Raw genomic sequence first — 18,087 nt, forward strand, 5'->3', positions numbered from 1 at the left:
ATAAAACAGAGAATAGCCGTTTAAAGAAGATGGAAAATTACTACTTTAAACTGCTTTTTATTTGGATATTTATTGTTGCTTGCATTTTAAAGACAATATCTCTGCTCACCCTCTCCTTTAATGAACAGCAGGAAGTCCTGGATCTCAGTCAAAGCCTGCACTGACTGCAGGGTGGTCAGCCGACTTTGAGTCAACAGCGTATCCACACTGGAGTAATTCTATAGGAGGCAAAGACATCCAGTGCACACCGTGGTTGAGTATGGAGTTTCAGAACCCAAATCATTTCTATATATTCTTTGCCAATTCGCCACACAATCCTAGAGAGTCATAATTCATAGACATAATTAACAATGATCTTTAAAAACTCTGAGGTGATAGGCAGAAAGGATGTGTAACAGCAGACCTCCATAAAGAGCTGCATGGCGTAGTTGTTGTAGTATTTGGCGCGGTCGTAGTCCTCCTGCAGGATGTAGAGCAAGCTGAGCTCTTGGCTGTAATGACTCTCCAGCAGCTTTTTGCGCTCCTCCACCCTCATGGCTTTGTCAATGAAGCTGAGAAGTGTTTGGTCCGTCTCACCCAGCTGCAGCTGCTTCAGCATGCTGCGAATCATGTGTGGCAGGTACATATCCTGGAATAAATGCAAAAGACTCTCATGGGAAAAACATTACAACTCACTACATTACAAAGGGACATCTCTAATTCCAGTACTTTCATTACTCTATGATGCATGCAAGGCAAAAACGAGAGTCAGCTTTGGTTTAGAATTGCGGGATTTGAAAGGATTGAAATCTGATCCTTTCTGTGATTATAAGAAACATGCACCAGGCAATACCCTGTATGTGTGTATGAACAGTATTAAAACTAAATTGACTTTGTTTCACCATCATCATATTACAGTTACAGTAATCTGTATAAGCCACAAACAGATACATTACTTTGTTTAAAAAAGTAAAATAGCATTAAAAATAAGTTGTGTATTTCCAGATCAAGATCATTACAACATGAGTCAATGCTGCTCATGGGAAATGCAGTCTTCTTCAGGAAACAAACATTACTAGTAAGGTCTACAGGGGCCGTCAAACTTAACACAAAATGAAAGTTACTGCTAAAACACAGTATTTTATAACTAAGGATGACTGAAGACTCTGGGAAGGGCATTCGCGTGCCCTAAAGGGCTGAGATTACATAACGTAGTGTTTTCATTTAAATCCATCACTTCACAGTCAGCAAAAGAGAAAGAATGCTGCTTTAATTTGAATTAAATGCTGCAGGGCATCAGTTCTCCCTGGTACATGACAGACAATTCCCAGACTGTGAAAGTTCCGATCCATTACCTGGTAGAGCGGGTCCAACCACATCTTCTCGAGGTTAGGTGGGGAGTTCTCGTCTATGTACACAGTGGAGCAGTACTGAAGAGATTTCCACTTAGTCAGATGATTGTATGCCTCCATAGCAGCTATTTCCCAGAAGTGCCTCTCAGAGTCAGTGGGCTCGCCATCACTCCAGTGCTCAGTGTTCAGAGCCTGCCAGTATGGAGGAGAGTATGCACTTTTACACACACAGCCAGCAATCTGGTAAAACTGCACCCATCTACATGCACTGACATCTCTCTAAGCACTACGCTAGAGGTTTGTATTGGTACCTCATTGTAAAGTTTCACAGCTTCTGCATAGTCAGTGTTGGCTTCAGCTTGAAGAGCCTCACAGGTGATCGGCTTTGTCCCAACTTTACCACCAAAGATGCCACGCACAACATCATAATCCTCCAAAGATCTGTAAAGTCTGGTGAGCAGAGCAAACACAAAATGATGAATTTGAGCTATCCAGACAGAAGATCGCCTCAACAGCTTGGTGTGCACAAATGTACCACAAATCGCAAGTTTATTTTGGGATTATTCTCATAAAACAGAGAGCTGACCAACAGACCAAAACACTGCACTGCACTGACAAACAACATTATAATACCTTGCGAGGTGGATCCATTTATTGGTGTCTGGGGGGATTTCATTGCGCCCTCGTGGCCGTTTGGAAGGAGGTTCATCCTGGCCACCAGCATGCAACAGGCCCTCTTCCAGCAGCAGGATCCCCGACGGCTGCTGGAGACTCACCAGGCAAGTGGAGCTGGTGGCTGCTGGATCGAGCTGCTGCAGCTCCTTATTCTGGTAGCACATGTCCTAACAAAACACACAGTGTTAACTCAACTCATCACCACTCAGCTTTAAAGTTTATAGTTTTGAGGAGATTTTTGAGTTGAACTTTAATAATAAAGCTATACTTGTATGGTAAATATTATTTCAGAAAACACATCGGCACAGGCATCGTCACCCATGAAGAAGAACTATGCTTTAGAGGTAACTGGAATATTAATGTAAACTACCTCTTAAAACCTATGTAAATATAATAATACTGGCCATAAATACAGTGTCACTGTGGATGTAAATGTAGTCAGTGTAATTAATAAAAGGCACTACTTCAATGAATGTCATTGTACAGACTTTCAGAGTCAAAATATTCAAGTAGTTTCTGAAGGTCATACCTGCACACATGCTATAAATGGGGGGAAGCAGAGGGTACTCTTGCTCAGGAATGTATTCATGTTGCACCGCAGCTTCTCTTTAATCCGTCTGCTCTCCCCTCTTGGTTTGTCTTTTTCAGTTTCTTGGAGGATGCCAGTAAACAGGGAGCTGAACAGCTGTTTGGCTAAAATTGGATCTCTCTGAAGGAACATTATGAAACATACAACATTATGTTTAGTGTATTTACAGCCCGACTACTTTGTGGGAAGGACACAGAGGGCAGCGGCAGTCTTACCTGGGCTAGTGCTTGAAGGGGTGCGATGAGGCTACTGTATGAGATCTGGATGTCTGGAAAGTCTCCCGTTCTGTAGTTACGATAGAGAGTCACCTGAGCCTCTTTTCGCAGCCTTTGATCAGCTTTTTCTTCCTGTGGGACATCCAACAACCACTGATGGTTAGAAACTGGCAGCTTGGAGAAGTTAGTGATAGTATGCAGTGGACTATACAGTAACCAGTCTTGAAACATGTATGCGCTGCCAATCAACATTTCAAAAATGTATTGAACTAAGGATAAATACGGATCAGCATAATGGTTCTCGCGTGTTTGATACCTTTTTCTGTCTTTGTTGTCGGATCTCTTTTTGTGCAAAAGTCAAGCTGACTTTCTCCTGATCCTTGAGAAATCTGCGTCTCAGTCTCAGGATGTTATCACGTTGCTCGTTTTGTGCTGTTGACATACGGACACAAAAGATATTCACGGTACCAGAATTTCTATTCATTTTAAAATGTTTACAAAATGTGATTGCTGTGGTGGTTAACAGAAACGTTATCAACGTCAGGACAAAGTTCTGAAGCAAATAATCATCCTCCACACGAAGTCTTCTAACATTTAAGTTATCAAATAATTACAAGAACATTTAAACATTAATTTCCATCTTCTTGGAGCAGCTGCTTACCATGATTTGTATTTCAGCTCCTTTTGCACCAAACTGGACACATAATTCAGATTCATCAGTTTGACTGGTCACCCACTTAAAACTCACCCAATATTTATCTCCTGGAATATTGGCCTGCTTAAGAGTCTAAAACATATAGTGAAGGACGGAAAGTGCTGCATAAACAGGAGGGTATTTCTTCTCAGAGACTAACCTCTGGTGCGACTGTCCACCTCATCGTTTGATGCAGTAAGACGTCTCAGACCGAAGCCTTCTCCTACTGGTCTCCTTGATGTAGTTTGCCTCTCTGCTTTCTTATCAAACCCAAACAGTGAAGACAGAGACTCTGAGCCAAAGGTGTACTCTGCTAATGTGTCCACACTGCTGCCCGTCAGCCAGTTATATGCTGTACGTCGACCTGGGGAAAAAAAAATTATATATATACCAGTGTCAACCTGCAAAGTCTCTGACTGTAAAGCTACAGCCACACTATATGCTGATTTAAAACTAGGATATGGGATCAGTGGTACCTGCTGTTTGGGTCTGTGAGAACTCTAATGAAGTCTGAGTGGCTCGGAGCTTCCCTTTCATCGCTCCAGACTGGGATGCTGCTAAACTCTCTGGGCCCTGAGAGCTCTGGGTTTCCACAAACATGGGAGTCATCACTGTGCTCCTGAAGCGCCAGTTGGAATCAATTACATAGTCCTAAAGAGTGGAAAATGTAAATTTATACATCCGGCCCATCAGCAACATTCAAATAGAAATCTCAAACTGACTCACTTTTAACTGACTGAGAGAAATATAATCTGACCTGGAAGGTACACTCTGACAGTGGATACTCAAACATGTTTCTTTTGAAGTCAGGACTCTGGCTGGTCATTTCCAGCAGCAGATTTGTAGCAAGACTTAAGAAACACCTTTCTATTTGACAGGAGTACAGAGAATGAAGCACTGTCAACATTCGCTCCAGGGTCGCAGTGGGGAGGCGCTTCTCCTGACTCCAGAAGTTACGAACGTAAAGCCTGAAATCATAAGACGGATGTCGTTTTCTCAATTAAAACACGAAATATTGTAATGTGAATTGTTGGGATTAGACTTCCCTGCATAATATAAGAAAGGATAACAAAATACAGACAGCGTATAAAATAAACGAAACATAGTTTTCTAATAAATCATAAAATACAGACAAGCGAGAAATAGTGGGTACTTACTGAAGGCCTTGGTTTTCTTCAGACAGTCCCTGAAGAAGTGTTTCTTTAGCAGCATTCAAAACCTCTACTGAGGTGTTATCTTCCATGCTCTCTGTATCACTGGAAGAATAACAAAAAACAAAACAAAAACACAGTATGTCATTAAAGGTCACATCAGAGAAGTAACAATGGACTGCAAGCAACAATAAGTCTTGTACCACACATGCATAATGCAGTGACCATAACAAGCAATAAAACAAAAGGTTTTGAGTAATTATTATTCAGCCCCACAACAGAAACATTAGTAGTCCCCCTGTGGGTCAAGTCAGCTCCAGTACCTGTAGTTGTCCTGGATCCACATGAGGATGTCATACATCCTCTCTCTGCACACCGGTGAAGGATGGGAGACAAACGCTGTCACAGCTCCCATGAGCTCCTGAAGCTGAACTGGAGTCAGGAGGGCAATAATCTTGTGGATGATATCCAGACATACTCTCTGCCTCGCTTCATCCCTGGGGGCGCAGAGGAGTAATGTGCAGAAACATGGTTGCAGCAAGTAAAAACTTAGATGTGTTATTCATTAACAAATGTCATTTAACAATACGCTTATAAAGCTGAATGTCAAATACTTTTTGATTTTATGTTGTTGATGTTCACAAAGAAACTGGGCATTCTGTTGACACTGTGTTTTGGATATAAGCCAATAACAACTCAGTATGACATAAACATGCAGAACATGGAGAAGATAAGGGTTAGGACTTACCTGTGGCCCATCATCTGAATGAAGCCTGTGGTCTTCAGCTGCAGAAAGATGTCTGGGATCACATCAGCTCGGCTTAGCACACACTCCAAACAATGAGTCTTCAAGATGCCGTGCAACTTTGGCAGGAGGAAGAACACATGGTTGACAAACCTGAAAAAATTTAAATAAAGCTGCAGTTAACAAGCTTAGACAGGTTAGAAAATGACTTAATTTTCATGCCTAGGATTAGGTCAAAGGGAACTCACAGACAGTAAAATTCACTGTGTTGATTTATGAAATATTTTAATATATATAGAAAAAAGGCTGAATTACAAACTCACCGATCCATAAATGGAGGAAAGTGCTTTGACACTTTATTCAAGCAAATTATAAACTTGTCATCCATGTCTTTTTTCTTCAGATGTGTGATCTTACTTGCAGCATGACTGAGGAGTTCTTGATGATGCTGAGACAGAAGAACAAAAACATTAAGCAAATCTGACATTTATATGTATATAACAATTGTGATGAATTTAATGGAAAATATAATATTTGAAGAGGGTTTTATCATCGGATATACATCTGCGGACTTTACCAAAGCATTAATTATTACTCATAAACATCGCATTGCTTTGAGCTCTTCTCAGACATAAACATAAATGAAGTATAACTGTAATTCAACCACACTGCTGAAAGTCTCATACTTTGTCTACTTCAGTCATATTCTTCAGGATGAGGCCGATAATTTCAGCAGCAGCTGCATAGACGTCCTTATACCTTACAAAGGACACGTTGTTGGTGAGAGACTGAATGTACCTGAAAAACAAAACAAAACACAGCAGACAGAAATGATTAAAGGTTATTTACAAGATGACAATCTACGAGCTCCAACACATTTGAAAAGAAAACATACCGCTCTTAACTTCCAGGTAGCAAATTAAATCATGTTTTCAAATATATTTACCTCTCATATTCAATTCCACATGAGGCATCGTAAGCAGGGAGGTTGTTGGCCAGGATGATCCCCAGCAGCTGAAGTCCAACAGAGTTGTCTTTACTATTTGGGTCGGTGCCGCAAAATCGCTCGTATATCAGACTACAAGCAAGTAAAAGATTCCATTTAAAATACAGGGTTTATGCTAGTATACTATCACATCATCAGTTTCTAACTATACAGTAAAAAAAAAAATCATGACACAAAAGACCAACGGATTCTTTACTCACTTCCACTGAGCTACAGGCTTGTGTCAAATGCACATAATTTTTTCAGTGAGAGTACTGCAAGAACTACCTGTAAGGCACATGCAGACAGTCTTTCCAGCACTCTACCAGAGTGCGAATGATCTCCAGGTTGTGGCGGAAAACTGCCCTTTTGGAGTGGAAGCTGTGCTTCATCAGGAACTCCAGCAGCCGGTTGGCAAGAACTTCATCTCTGGGATTACCCTGGGATGAAAAAATCAGTAAATAATGATAATCCACCAGGTGCTCCTATTAGTACCTAATAATAGCTTAAAAAAAACCCAAACACCTGGGATACTCCCACTTCTCACTTTTCTTTTTACTTTATACAAATCTGATGGACCTTAGATTGGCTGCAATTTCCTGGCAAACTTCAAAAGCCATATGTTGTGATTTTTAGATAACACTGCATACAAATTTTTATAGATCATGAGAAAAACATATTAAGGATTAATATTTGCTGTTTCACCTTGGGGCTGGCCAAGCTTGTCCAAGAGAGCACTGTGACCACTATATCCACCACCATGAAATGGATCCCCTCTCCTCCATTGTTCCCAGAAACAACAACCTGCAGGAGTGGCCCCAACAGGTGCTTGGCATATGGTCGAAAAACCTGGAAAGAGTCCGAATCCACAAAGAAATAATGAACACAAGAGGAGCAGAGCGTGAGGTATCACATGTATAAGTAAATATACAGTAGTATTATCATATTTATTTATTTTCAAAATATTCAAATATATATGTATTTAGGGACTTTTACCTCCTCTGTGTTGATGATCAGCTTTGAGATGAAGAGTCTAATATTCAGAGGTGTTGCTGGATTTGCTAATTTTGTATGGAGAAATTTAATCCATGGAGGAAGTTCACTAGGCATGTTTCCCTGTTTTATTAACAAAGGAGAAAGTTTTAAATGACACGTTCCAAAATAATATTGGTAGATGATAACATGTGAAGCGTTTCTGTCTCCAGTGTCACTGTTAATGGAATGGAAGTGGAAATGAAGTCAAATCCTACTTAACTCTTCTTCAGTGCCACTGACCTGTTCGATTTTTGGGGTTATATTGTTCCTTTGCATGTGCCCAATAAGACCAGTCATGGTTGTCATGCATTCATGTTGATTCAGCTCATCCATTTCTAGATCCACCAATGCATCCTGGGAGGGATTTGTCTCTTCTGTCTCCTAGATTTACAAACATACCAAAAAACATCCCATCAAAACCAGTTTATCATGTATGTTTTTAACCTTTAGCTGGCCCCAGGGATCTTACCCTTGGGGGGGGGGTTGGACAAACCTTTGAAACAAAGTTTAGCCCATCACACGACACTAAAGCAAGTTACAAGCTCGATGCAGTGTTATAAGGAAAACAAAACAAATCCCATGACTTACTCTTTTTGCAACGGTGCGCCTGTGTCCTTCAGGGTTTTGGGAGCTGAGGGAAAAGCTTTGGACTCCGGTGGAGAAGTCAAACTGACTCATCTCCTCGCTCAGGCTGCTGTCGGCCATGTAAGACTGGGAGGACAGATATACTGGTGCTTCTATGGAAACCACAACATAAAGCTCATGAACAAACATCAACAGCTTCAAAGAAACTTTATTAAATTATTAAAATGCTACTAACTTTTATGGCCAAATAATTACCTTCACATCACATTTCATTGTAAAGAGCAGGGCACTTTCACTGGACTTAAGGCAAGTCTAATTATTAAGCCTTAACGGTGCACAGTTTGGATGGAGACAGAGCGTAGTAAAGTAACATTTTCAAGTTTAAAAACATCGTTGTGAGAAGTAAATACCTCCATTCTCCTCGCTCACTTCTTTTCGAATCATGACATATTTCTTCTTTCTCTCAAGTGGGACCTAAAATTTATGTAAAAAATGAGTGTATGAATAAACGATGACTGCAAAGCAAAGTATACTGTTAAACAAACAGGTATGTTAAAAAAAGACACACCTCAATTTCAACCGGAAAGTTGTACGTCCTCTCAACGTCAATGATATTTTCCAGGATGAACTGATTCTGGACAAGGAAAGATAACCATTAAAATGTGAATTATTTGATTAATCATTCAGCAAAATGAAGAATGACTGCAGGGAAGTGAGTTGGATATGATTATAGAGGACAGCCAGTACCTTCTCTGGTTTCTCACTGAAGAGGAAGCCATGGTAGAACTTGGGCTCATTGAAGCTGCAGCTGATGACGGTAATGGCACAGTTGTATGCGGCGCAGTGATAGTGTCTCCTAAGTTCAAGGAGCTGAGTCTCACCAGCCATGTTCTCAGTGAATGCTTCAAAACATGACCTAATGGAAATAAAATCAACAATTATCATTTATTCTTGGAGGGATATGACATTTAACATCACAGTCATGTCACTTCCTGAATTTAAAAGTGTTGGGGAGTCCCTACTTGATCAACATCTTGGACAACTCATTGCCCTCCGTTTTGTCTGAGCGACAGAAGGCTTGATTAATGCGGGATTCCTTGGAGTAAACCTCTTCTTTGGGAAGCCGTGAATACAGGAGCTCCATCAGCTTGTAGCAGCCGTTCTTCTTCAGCAACTGGACCTCAAATTCTGTTTCAATTGACTAAAATTGAGAGATAAATTAGCCATAAATCAATTTCCAAAACGTGACTTCAATCTACATAATACAGTAACACAATATCTTTAAAGAACATGACAAAACAACAACGTGTATGCCATGATTATGGTAAAAAGACAAATCACAAAAGTATTTATTGTGTATCTTAAAATATTTTCCTGAATGTACCAATATTGAGAAGCAAACCTTAGTGAAGCGGCTGAGCAGCACAGCAGTTATGTCGGAAACATTTGCCACAAAGAAGTCATTGAGGGCCTTGGTGCTACAGTGAGAGACAAGAGGCAGCAGAACCCTCTCCATCATCGCCTGCAGCATGGAGCTCATCGGCACATCGCCCTGCTGGATCACCCCATACACTGTGGACAGCAGCTGTAGCTGCCGCTCACTGCTCGACCTAACCAGACATCGACAAACACAGGGAGTGGAGAATAAACAACTCCTGTTTGAGCTCATGCAACCTAATATAATGACCCTCAGTTGCACTTAACAGGTATACTAAACTAAATGTGCATCTATAACGTGATAATGAAAACGTGTTTTGTTTAATATATTCATTCAAACACCTACACTTCATATTAAGTAAGAAAGAAAAACCTCATGTGAAACCTTACTGTCTCCTACAAATGAAGAATGGTTGTGAAGGCTTTACTAACCGCTTAGCAATTTTTTGGAAACAGGTTTGGAAGGCCTCCTCCATGACGTGTTTTCTATCTCGACACAGAATCCCTGCCATCAGCTTGAGCAGGAGTGGACTCTGGGAAAGCTCTAGGGCATCCAGCAACTAAAACAAAGAAAGAAATGTGAGGTTGGTCCAACATTTCACCCACACAAGCACCAATTCCAAGTGAAACCTGGTTAAACCAAATACAGGCACTTGCCACGTAAGTCTTTAGTCAGTCTGCTTGTTCTAAAAGAATCAGTCAATAATGTGTTATTGGCCTTAATCTCAAAAGCACTGACTTTACCTTTCGGATACAGTCCATGTAGTTGTTGCGGTGAAGCGAGCCCTTAGCAAACTCATCCGACTGCATGGGGAAGTGGGAGGCCACCAGGGCGTCCAGGGCTCTCTGCAGCTCAGCAAGTGGCTCCTCTGGGAGGGTTGTGAAGAAGGGCAACACCAACAGGGCCTGACTCTGAAGAGTTGAGAGAATCCAACAAAAGAAACAGTTATACAGTTATTTGAAGTAATACACTACACTGACTATATCAGAACATATAGCCTCTCCATTACCTTGAGATTCAGTGGCAGATTCATGTCAACCAACAGCATTGTGAAAGTGGAAAACACCGGTCTGAACGCTTCATGGCTGATATCAGAGCAGACAGTGGAGTCAATCTGATGAGAGAGAGAAAAGGTGTCCATGAAATAAATGAATAAAAAAACAAAAACAATGGGTAAGCTTGTATTGTACCGCAATGTATGTTTTTTCAGGCTTGGGCACATAAGTAATGACGATTATTATTACTCACGAGAGTTAATGTATTCAGGTATTCACATACCTGGTCGTTACAGTTCCTATTTAATGAGATTGCTTTGCTTGAGCTTCGCTTTGTAAAAATACCTGTAAGAGCTTGGAAAGCAGCATAAGAGTGGCGGTTTTGCTATCCGGAGTGGAAGAGTTTCCTTCCCGCCACGACTGCAGACAATTCCATCTTTTTAGCACCTCTTCGACCAGCTGTTTTCCCTGAGTCTTCCTCACAGAGCGCTCTCTGAAGCTGTGGTCCAGCATGCCATTCAGCAACACACTCACCTGATGGAAAATACAGAAAGCATAGGAAATACAGAAAACACACCTCACATACAGAAAAACAATAATATTGATGGTGCGTGGCTACAATAATGCACTGTATAGTAAAGTATCAAGATCATTGCTAGTCAGGCTTGCAAATATTTACATTTTCACAATCAATTATATCTGTGCAGACAATTATACTGCACTACAATCTAATGAATACTGTATACATTGCATTTATCACATTGAACCCTATCCAGGTGCACCCTAAACCTAAATAGCAGGATGACTGGAACACACATTACTTATTATTCTATATATCTCAATTCCCCTGCTAATAAGCTTTACTTTCTGTATGCCATTTGAGAAGTATCACGTTCAATTTGACTTAATCAGCTGTCAGGCAGTAACATGTTAAACCTTTGACATGTTATGCCACAGATCATTATTCAGTTTAAAGAATATTTGTTTTGAGAGTGCTTTTAATTCAAAACAGAAGAGAAAGAGCTACCATGCTGGGGTTTTGGGAGGAAGCTTCCATGAGGCGTGGTACTGTGGTGTCCAGACTTCTCAGCAGCTCAGTGTTGACGGTCGTCTGAAAGAGGCTGTAGAAGTACTCGCCGTGCGAGAAGCTTATGAAGTTATGACTATGACTTCCCGATATTGGCACAGAGACCTTGATGGTGTTTAACAACAAGTCCACCAGCTGTTCATTCTGTAGAGAAACAGCAATATACAACAGGAGGCAGTAAGCAGTGAAACACATAATAAACATACATTTGCATTGTTCAAACTGTGGGTTTCATTGTCTCATACAACTACTATCTATTTGGCTACATTCTTATTTTCACCATAGTGTGTTTATACTATAGACAGTTGATTGCAGATCACAATATGTAGTTTCCCTGATCTGATCAAATCTAATTCAAAGAGAGGTAGCACTGACCTGTTGACTTAGAGAGAAGGCAAGCTGAAGCAGGCCGTCTGCTAGCCTCTTGGTATTTATGTCCAAGGATGGAAGCGCCTTCCTGTCCTCACCGGGTGCTATACCTTTATACACTGTCATTAGAAGTCGGGACCCTAGGGATTTGGCATAGGCGGCATCCTGTAATATAACCAAAAAGACAAAAACACAAAAAAATTATGTGTGGCCTCTACTTTGTTAAGGAATATTCAATGACACTCTAAAATCCATATCTACACTCTTACACCAAAATATGTTATCAGTGAAATGCATTACTTACCTTCATTTCCAATATGTTTTGAGTGTTTAATGACTATATAATTGCATGGCACATTTGACAACTGAAAACTGGTGCTGTAATTATAAAGGCTCTTGTGGTTTAATGGTCACATGATCCCATCTCAATATGTCAGGCCAAATACCTGGCTGTGCAGAATGGAGGTGAGGAAGTCGGCTTTGTGGATCTGCTTACAGGAAGACAGAACCATCTCCATCTGGTCGTGGTGGCTCAGAGTGCTGGAGTGGTAGAGGTCTACAGCACACAACTCCTCCACACTAGAGACATCATTAAAGAAATGAAGGATGAATATCTGATTACTGCTGTTGATAACTGTACTATCTTAACAATCATTAATAACAATTAATAAGTATTGCTGCACATGTTGCACAATAACAAAAAACAATCTCCATTTTATTTATTTTACCTTTATTAACCAGAAACTCTATAACATTATAAGAGATACAGAAATGTTTTTCTTTTGTCTAATAATAACCATTGAACGGGGATTTGTATTTAGTACTCAAAGATGACTCACATACCTTTTACGTGAGACTTTTGTCCGCAAACTGCTTTCAATACGAGTGCGGTAAGGTGAGGCCAGCAGGGCCTTTAGCAGAGGCACACACACTTCTGGCAGGTTCTTCATTACCTCCACATCTGCCATGTTGAAACCTACAGTGGACGGCTTACACACCACCAGCGCAGTCAGCTCAAAGAAATCGGAGACAAAAATGTCTCCTTCCAGAAGCTGTGAACGAATTACGTATATAGTGAGTTAAAAAACTTAGAGGAAGAATCATGACTTTCCTAATGTCAGTGTCTTAAATACAGTGATACCTTCCAAAACTCCTGGTCTCCCTTGACAAGAATCATGGTGGCAAACTCCAGTAGGCGGACAATGATGGTGCACTTGCTGAAGTTGTACTGGTCCGTCTCCCTTGGGCTGAAGTGAGAGGTCTTCTCGCCGAGAGGGAAACAGCTCTCTGCTACTGCCAGTTCATGAGTGGCCAGCTCAGTCAAGAAGAAACTTACAGCTTTCAGAAAGCTTGATTTTTCTTTGGAGCCTTGACAATGAAGGAAGAACAAAGCAGTATTAATTGCAATCACTTCAATTGTGTTATATATCATGACATGACACTAGTATCCACTTACACCTACTATCTCATTGTACATTATCTCACTATCTCTTTATAAGAAATTGAACATGTAGTAATAAAATTGTACAACTGTCAACCCTTTGACAAGTAAGACTTACTAAGCATGTGATGAGGCTTGATTATGTGCAAGTTGATGAAGGTGTTGTAGCAGTCCAGGGCAGCCAGCAGTAGGTCCATCCACTGCAGGGTGACTCTGACACTGAAAGGACCTGTCAGGTCCCTGAGAGTGGGCTGGGAGAGGAGACCTCCACCCTCAAACCGTGACACCAAAAAACCTATGCCATGATCCTTCAGCATGCCATCCAACCACTGAGGTGGAGACTTCTTTCCTAAGTACAGTCACACACATCAAAGAATTTATAGATAGATAGATAGATAGATAGATAGATAGATAGATAGACTTTATTAATCCCCGAAGGGAAATTGGGTCGTTATAGCAGCCAGGTACATTAAAATACAATAAAATACAACAATAGAATAAAATACAACAATAGAATAAAATACTTGGATAGAAAATATAAAAAAAGATAAAAGATAAAAAGTTAGGTAAGGTGCAAAGTTTTTAGTTTTTATGTATAAAAACAGTCAATTAAAAATCTAAATGAATGCGTTACCACAGTGTTGATTTGAGTTGAAATCAACCTGAATTATCAAAGAATAAAACTATTTTTTTTTTCTTTTTATGAACTGCATCTGCTGTGTTTCTTGGACGATGTAGCTCTTGGTAGGTTACTCACCTGGGAGGAGAGGTATAAACTCATAGAAGAGTTCCATGCATTTGTGGCGACACTCAGTCTGAGGCCGGCCACATTGTTCCAGAAGCCATAAAACCACATCAGAGAGGTACAGCTTTCCATCAGCTGGAAAACCCCTGGAAGTAGAGAAACACAAACATAAATGATAATATCTTAGCACCGCATCATATCATAGCATATCATAGCAATATGCTTCTTGCACAAAAAAGTGTGCACATGCTTATATTGTTTATCCATTAAATGTAATGTTTAAAATACACCATTTATCTGACGGCTGAATCTTAAAGCAACTACAGCTTGTAAATTTGTTTAATTAAATTCAATGAATCAATCCAGCTAACATCCGTGTACATGTAGAGTACCAACCTTGGGACGCGTCTCTTGGCATTGTGCTGATTGAGACTGGGGGCCTTCTGTTTGATGATTCTTTTCAGATGATCAATGGCACTGCCACACTGCTGCAAAGTACCTGAGGACGGAAAAGTGGAAAACAACAGCTTCATATGTTCTTGAAAATGAAATGAGCTTTCAATTATAATTTAACACAACATGGAAGCTTTAAAAACAATAAATCAGTGTAATAAATGTGATTCTAAATACAATTACAGACATGTGGTTTGAAATATTGTGCCGTTTTTGAAACATAAGATGAAAATAAAAACATAATTCATGATAATGTAACACAACTCAGAGAAAAAGCTACTTTTGAAGTACCCTTTTAGTTATGGTTCACACATTTCACATCAACCTGTTTATGTATTTGATGACCAGATAATGATCAAATAATTAATAATGATACGAGTGTCCTGTCCATAAAGCTGAAGTGGAAAAACAATTACCCATTGATCGCTCATCTGAGTGTGCAAGAGCCAGACTTTCGACAAATATGACGAGAACTTCAAAGACAAATTGCTCCACCAAGGAACTTTCCTCCCTGCAGACAAACAGACAAAAGCTTTGAGAAAATGCCATACAACGATCCAATACCTTGGTAACGTGAAACCATTTCTCATAATTAATCCTGTCAATCTGCCAGGAATACAATTAAGTGGGAAAAACGAAATATGTGTATTGTTTGGCCTGAAAATGTATCAGTTTAAGTACAACAAAACTTTATCGCTACCAGCGTTGGCTATAATTTACCAAAATCAGTCAAACCTTAAATATCACAACACGCTATTCTGTAAATGGCTCAGAAATCTTGAAGGTCCACAAAGACAAAAAGTGACAAAACAGAGAGAAAAGTAGCGTACCTGAATATTCTGTAGATGCTATTGAATGCTAAGGCAGCGCCAAGTCTTTTGAAGCCATTGGGATGGAGAGCCAAGCTGTAGATACGCTTAAACAAGGACTTCATGTTAGTGGGGCTCTTCTCTTGCTGCTTGGGGGTGGTTTGTTTAATTGACCATTTGACAAACTCTTCAATGCAGCGGCCACAGAAGTCTCTGAGGGTGCTATCCATTGGGTCAACCACACCATCCTGACAAGAGAATGAAAATAAAATGAGCAATCAAATGAGTTAGAAAACTACATTTTTATTACAAAAACCCTAAAAACGCAACTGTCCACTCAGACAGACTCCTCTGGATCCACATTATTCATACATAATCCCAAGTCTTGTAGCCCATGAAGCCTCTAATAGAACATAAATACTTACCATAATGGCCTCTAGAACAGCTACTGTGTCTTGGCTCTCAAACTTCTTGTTGTTTGTGAACCAGTGAATCAGCTGCATAACCAGCGGCTCAAAGAGCTGCCTGGTTACCTGGTAAAGAAATTACATTGTAAGAAACCTGCTCTGTGTTCCCTCACTTGTATGTGTGTAATGCTGACTCAGGCTAACAGTATATCAGGGAAATGAACCAGGAGTTATTATAAAAACTAAAACTAACCAACTGCAGGCTGGTGCACTGCATATGGGACAGATGCTACTTTCAATCATTTGTGCAGTAAATATTTAGTCCAGTTTGCAATGCAGCAAGGTCTAACATATTCCAATCCCACTTAGCCTCTACCAAATCCTGAAAATCAACATTAAACACACTCTAGCACAACTGTATGCTACTTTTATAAATTGATGATGCCTAAAACAAAGGCAGTATACCTTTCAGCTACACATATTCTTCCTTTCTGGTGTGTTAGTCATTATTTTGAAAAGGGGTCAGGAAAGAAGCTCATTACAACAAAAAATGGAATTTTTTCCATGGCCAGAAATTGTGTCTGGGGTGATTATCTTGAAGGAGGGCACACACCTGATCCACATCACAGGCCAGACGCAGTAGCACAGGAAACAGCCTCTTGTGCAGCTTGTACATAGGTGGCAATCTATTCTCCCCTTCAACCATCTGAGCACTCTTCCCAACCATGTAGATCACCAAGCTGTGGAGAAGCTCACACGCTGCTACCTGCATCAAACACAAGAGATTCCAATCATCCTTTGTTTCTACTGGGTGTTACTGTTGTCATCATATCCGAGTTCTGATCAAATGAATTTTGTGAACTGCCACTGATAGTTGAAACTCTTTGACATTAGGCGACATACTTTGGTTTGTCTGTCACTTGTGGACAGAGCCAGTTCGCTGATACGAGGCAGAAATGGGTCGAGGTAGATGACCGGCTTCATATCGGCGAATGGTACGGCGAAGCTGAGTCTTTTCTCAGAATCCCAGGTGACAAACTTCTTCATCATTTCCTCTGATGAGACCACTGAATGTAAAAATATGATCAACAAAAACATATTTCTTGTGTCAAATCTTCTTAAAGAATCCCTCGCGAGCATAGACCAAATACCTAAAATGTTAGACTAAAAAAGAATGTGATGGCGGGTTGGTTATGTAAATCCCTACCAGTTACAAGGTTCCTGTTCAACTTTCCTCCCAGGTGGCCGAGTAACTTCACCACCCTGAGCCTCACCACGACAAGAGGAGCATCTTCCTACATTCACATGGAGATAATCATTAAGCTCCAATACAGGACTTCAGTGTTCTTAGGAATATGAAACAATTGCACTTATATCAACTTCTGTACTGTACAATTATAGGCAGTTCATTAACATTTGAGCTTTATTAATGATTCCTGCAGGTTTCCCTCACTTATTTTGTGGGGTCTGAAAATTCCTGCAGACATCAGACACAGCATGTATGCCCGCCTCCATGTACTGCTATAATAATGCATTAAAAACTCTACTCTGAGGACGGAAGTAAAGGGTACATTAACCTTGCCATACAACAACTGCATAAAGAAAAAAAATAAAAATATAACTCATTATATCTTTATATCTTATTTCAACTTTACTCTGACTTGTGGGGCTAGTGAGAGGCCACAGAGCATAAACTTGAGACATATTACTTCATTGTGGTTGTGAAATAGTACTGAGGCCAGTGTAAGAAAAAACACAAAAGGCAAGACACTGTACTGAAAAATGTTTTCCCACTTTCCCTCCAGTACCATGGTGAGCTGTTTAGATTTTTTCAAGAGCCTTTTCATCACTCGGCTGTATCCTCGGTCTCTTTGTGAAGACACAGAAGACATCACCTCCCAGTTGCTGTCGTCTTTGTCTAAAGGCAACAACATCTGAATTAGACTTTATGAGAATCTTCATTTACTGAACTGCAATCATTTATATTTTAACCACAAACTGTCTACAAACTGACAAACACATGTGCTTGACCACTGAGCTTACTGTTGGTAGAGCCCGTTTTTAAGTATCCATCCAGAAGAGGAAGGATGCTCGTGTAGCAGGGCTGCATAGTCTCCAAGGGAATGTGGGAGGACCAGTCCTCAAGAGCATCAAGGGCTACGTTGGCCAAAGGAACATGGCTCAGACCCAACTTCAGAGCAGCCTACAACACACACACACACACACACACACACACACACACACACACACACACACACACACACACACTACTTACAGTAGGAGGCCGGTAGCAAACAGTGTCTGTCAGTCTGATGTACCCACACAGTCAAGACAGATG

At 40.4% G+C, this 18,087-nt stretch overlaps 1 protein-coding gene across 1 annotated transcript in view; it reads right to left on the reverse strand.

The window, feature by feature from the left end:
* The window catches only part of prkdc (protein kinase, DNA-activated, catalytic subunit), a 33,050-nt gene that overhangs the window by 7,227 nt on the left and 7,736 nt on the right, over nt 1–18,087 (reverse strand). Inside the window, exons 21-67 of the mRNA XM_051410873.1 lie at nt 17,793–17,952; nt 17,558–17,667; nt 16,957–17,044; nt 16,653–16,816; nt 16,363–16,515; nt 15,768–15,875; nt 15,364–15,590; nt 14,950–15,044; nt 14,477–14,579; nt 14,093–14,226; nt 13,454–13,684; nt 13,036–13,262; nt 12,738–12,946; nt 12,341–12,473; nt 11,901–12,059; nt 11,466–11,669; nt 10,784–10,972; nt 10,453–10,557; nt 10,187–10,354; nt 9,875–10,002; nt 9,408–9,615; nt 9,028–9,206; nt 8,753–8,921; nt 8,574–8,639; nt 8,416–8,479; nt 8,009–8,157; nt 7,661–7,801; nt 7,382–7,501; nt 7,091–7,234; nt 6,674–6,825; nt 6,347–6,478; nt 6,087–6,198; nt 5,724–5,848; nt 5,404–5,553; nt 4,979–5,152; nt 4,662–4,760; nt 4,262–4,472; nt 3,981–4,155; nt 3,665–3,868; nt 3,127–3,242; nt 2,811–2,942; nt 2,536–2,715; nt 1,965–2,173; nt 1,643–1,781; nt 1,335–1,523; nt 404–628; nt 110–218 (exon numbers count right to left, since the gene is read on the reverse strand). Of these exons, the coding sequence (XP_051266833.1) occupies nt 110–218; nt 404–628; nt 1,335–1,523; nt 1,643–1,781; nt 1,965–2,173; nt 2,536–2,715; nt 2,811–2,942; nt 3,127–3,242; nt 3,665–3,868; nt 3,981–4,155; nt 4,262–4,472; nt 4,662–4,760; nt 4,979–5,152; nt 5,404–5,553; nt 5,724–5,848; nt 6,087–6,198; nt 6,347–6,478; nt 6,674–6,825; nt 7,091–7,234; nt 7,382–7,501; nt 7,661–7,801; nt 8,009–8,157; nt 8,416–8,479; nt 8,574–8,639; nt 8,753–8,921; nt 9,028–9,206; nt 9,408–9,615; nt 9,875–10,002; nt 10,187–10,354; nt 10,453–10,557; nt 10,784–10,972; nt 11,466–11,669; nt 11,901–12,059; nt 12,341–12,473; nt 12,738–12,946; nt 13,036–13,262; nt 13,454–13,684; nt 14,093–14,226; nt 14,477–14,579; nt 14,950–15,044; nt 15,364–15,590; nt 15,768–15,875; nt 16,363–16,515; nt 16,653–16,816; nt 16,957–17,044; nt 17,558–17,667; nt 17,793–17,952 (7,168 nt within the window). The remainder of the gene's footprint in view (nt 1–109; nt 219–403; nt 629–1,334; nt 1,524–1,642; nt 1,782–1,964; nt 2,174–2,535; nt 2,716–2,810; nt 2,943–3,126; nt 3,243–3,664; nt 3,869–3,980; nt 4,156–4,261; nt 4,473–4,661; nt 4,761–4,978; nt 5,153–5,403; nt 5,554–5,723; nt 5,849–6,086; nt 6,199–6,346; nt 6,479–6,673; nt 6,826–7,090; nt 7,235–7,381; nt 7,502–7,660; nt 7,802–8,008; nt 8,158–8,415; nt 8,480–8,573; nt 8,640–8,752; nt 8,922–9,027; nt 9,207–9,407; nt 9,616–9,874; nt 10,003–10,186; nt 10,355–10,452; nt 10,558–10,783; nt 10,973–11,465; nt 11,670–11,900; nt 12,060–12,340; nt 12,474–12,737; nt 12,947–13,035; nt 13,263–13,453; nt 13,685–14,092; nt 14,227–14,476; nt 14,580–14,949; nt 15,045–15,363; nt 15,591–15,767; nt 15,876–16,362; nt 16,516–16,652; nt 16,817–16,956; nt 17,045–17,557; nt 17,668–17,792; nt 17,953–18,087) is intronic.

The sequence above is a fragment of the Dicentrarchus labrax genome, unplaced genomic scaffold, assembly GCF_905237075.1.
Source record: "Dicentrarchus labrax unplaced genomic scaffold, dlabrax2021, whole genome shotgun sequence".
Lineage (NCBI taxonomy): Eukaryota > Metazoa > Chordata > Actinopteri > Moronidae > Dicentrarchus > Dicentrarchus labrax.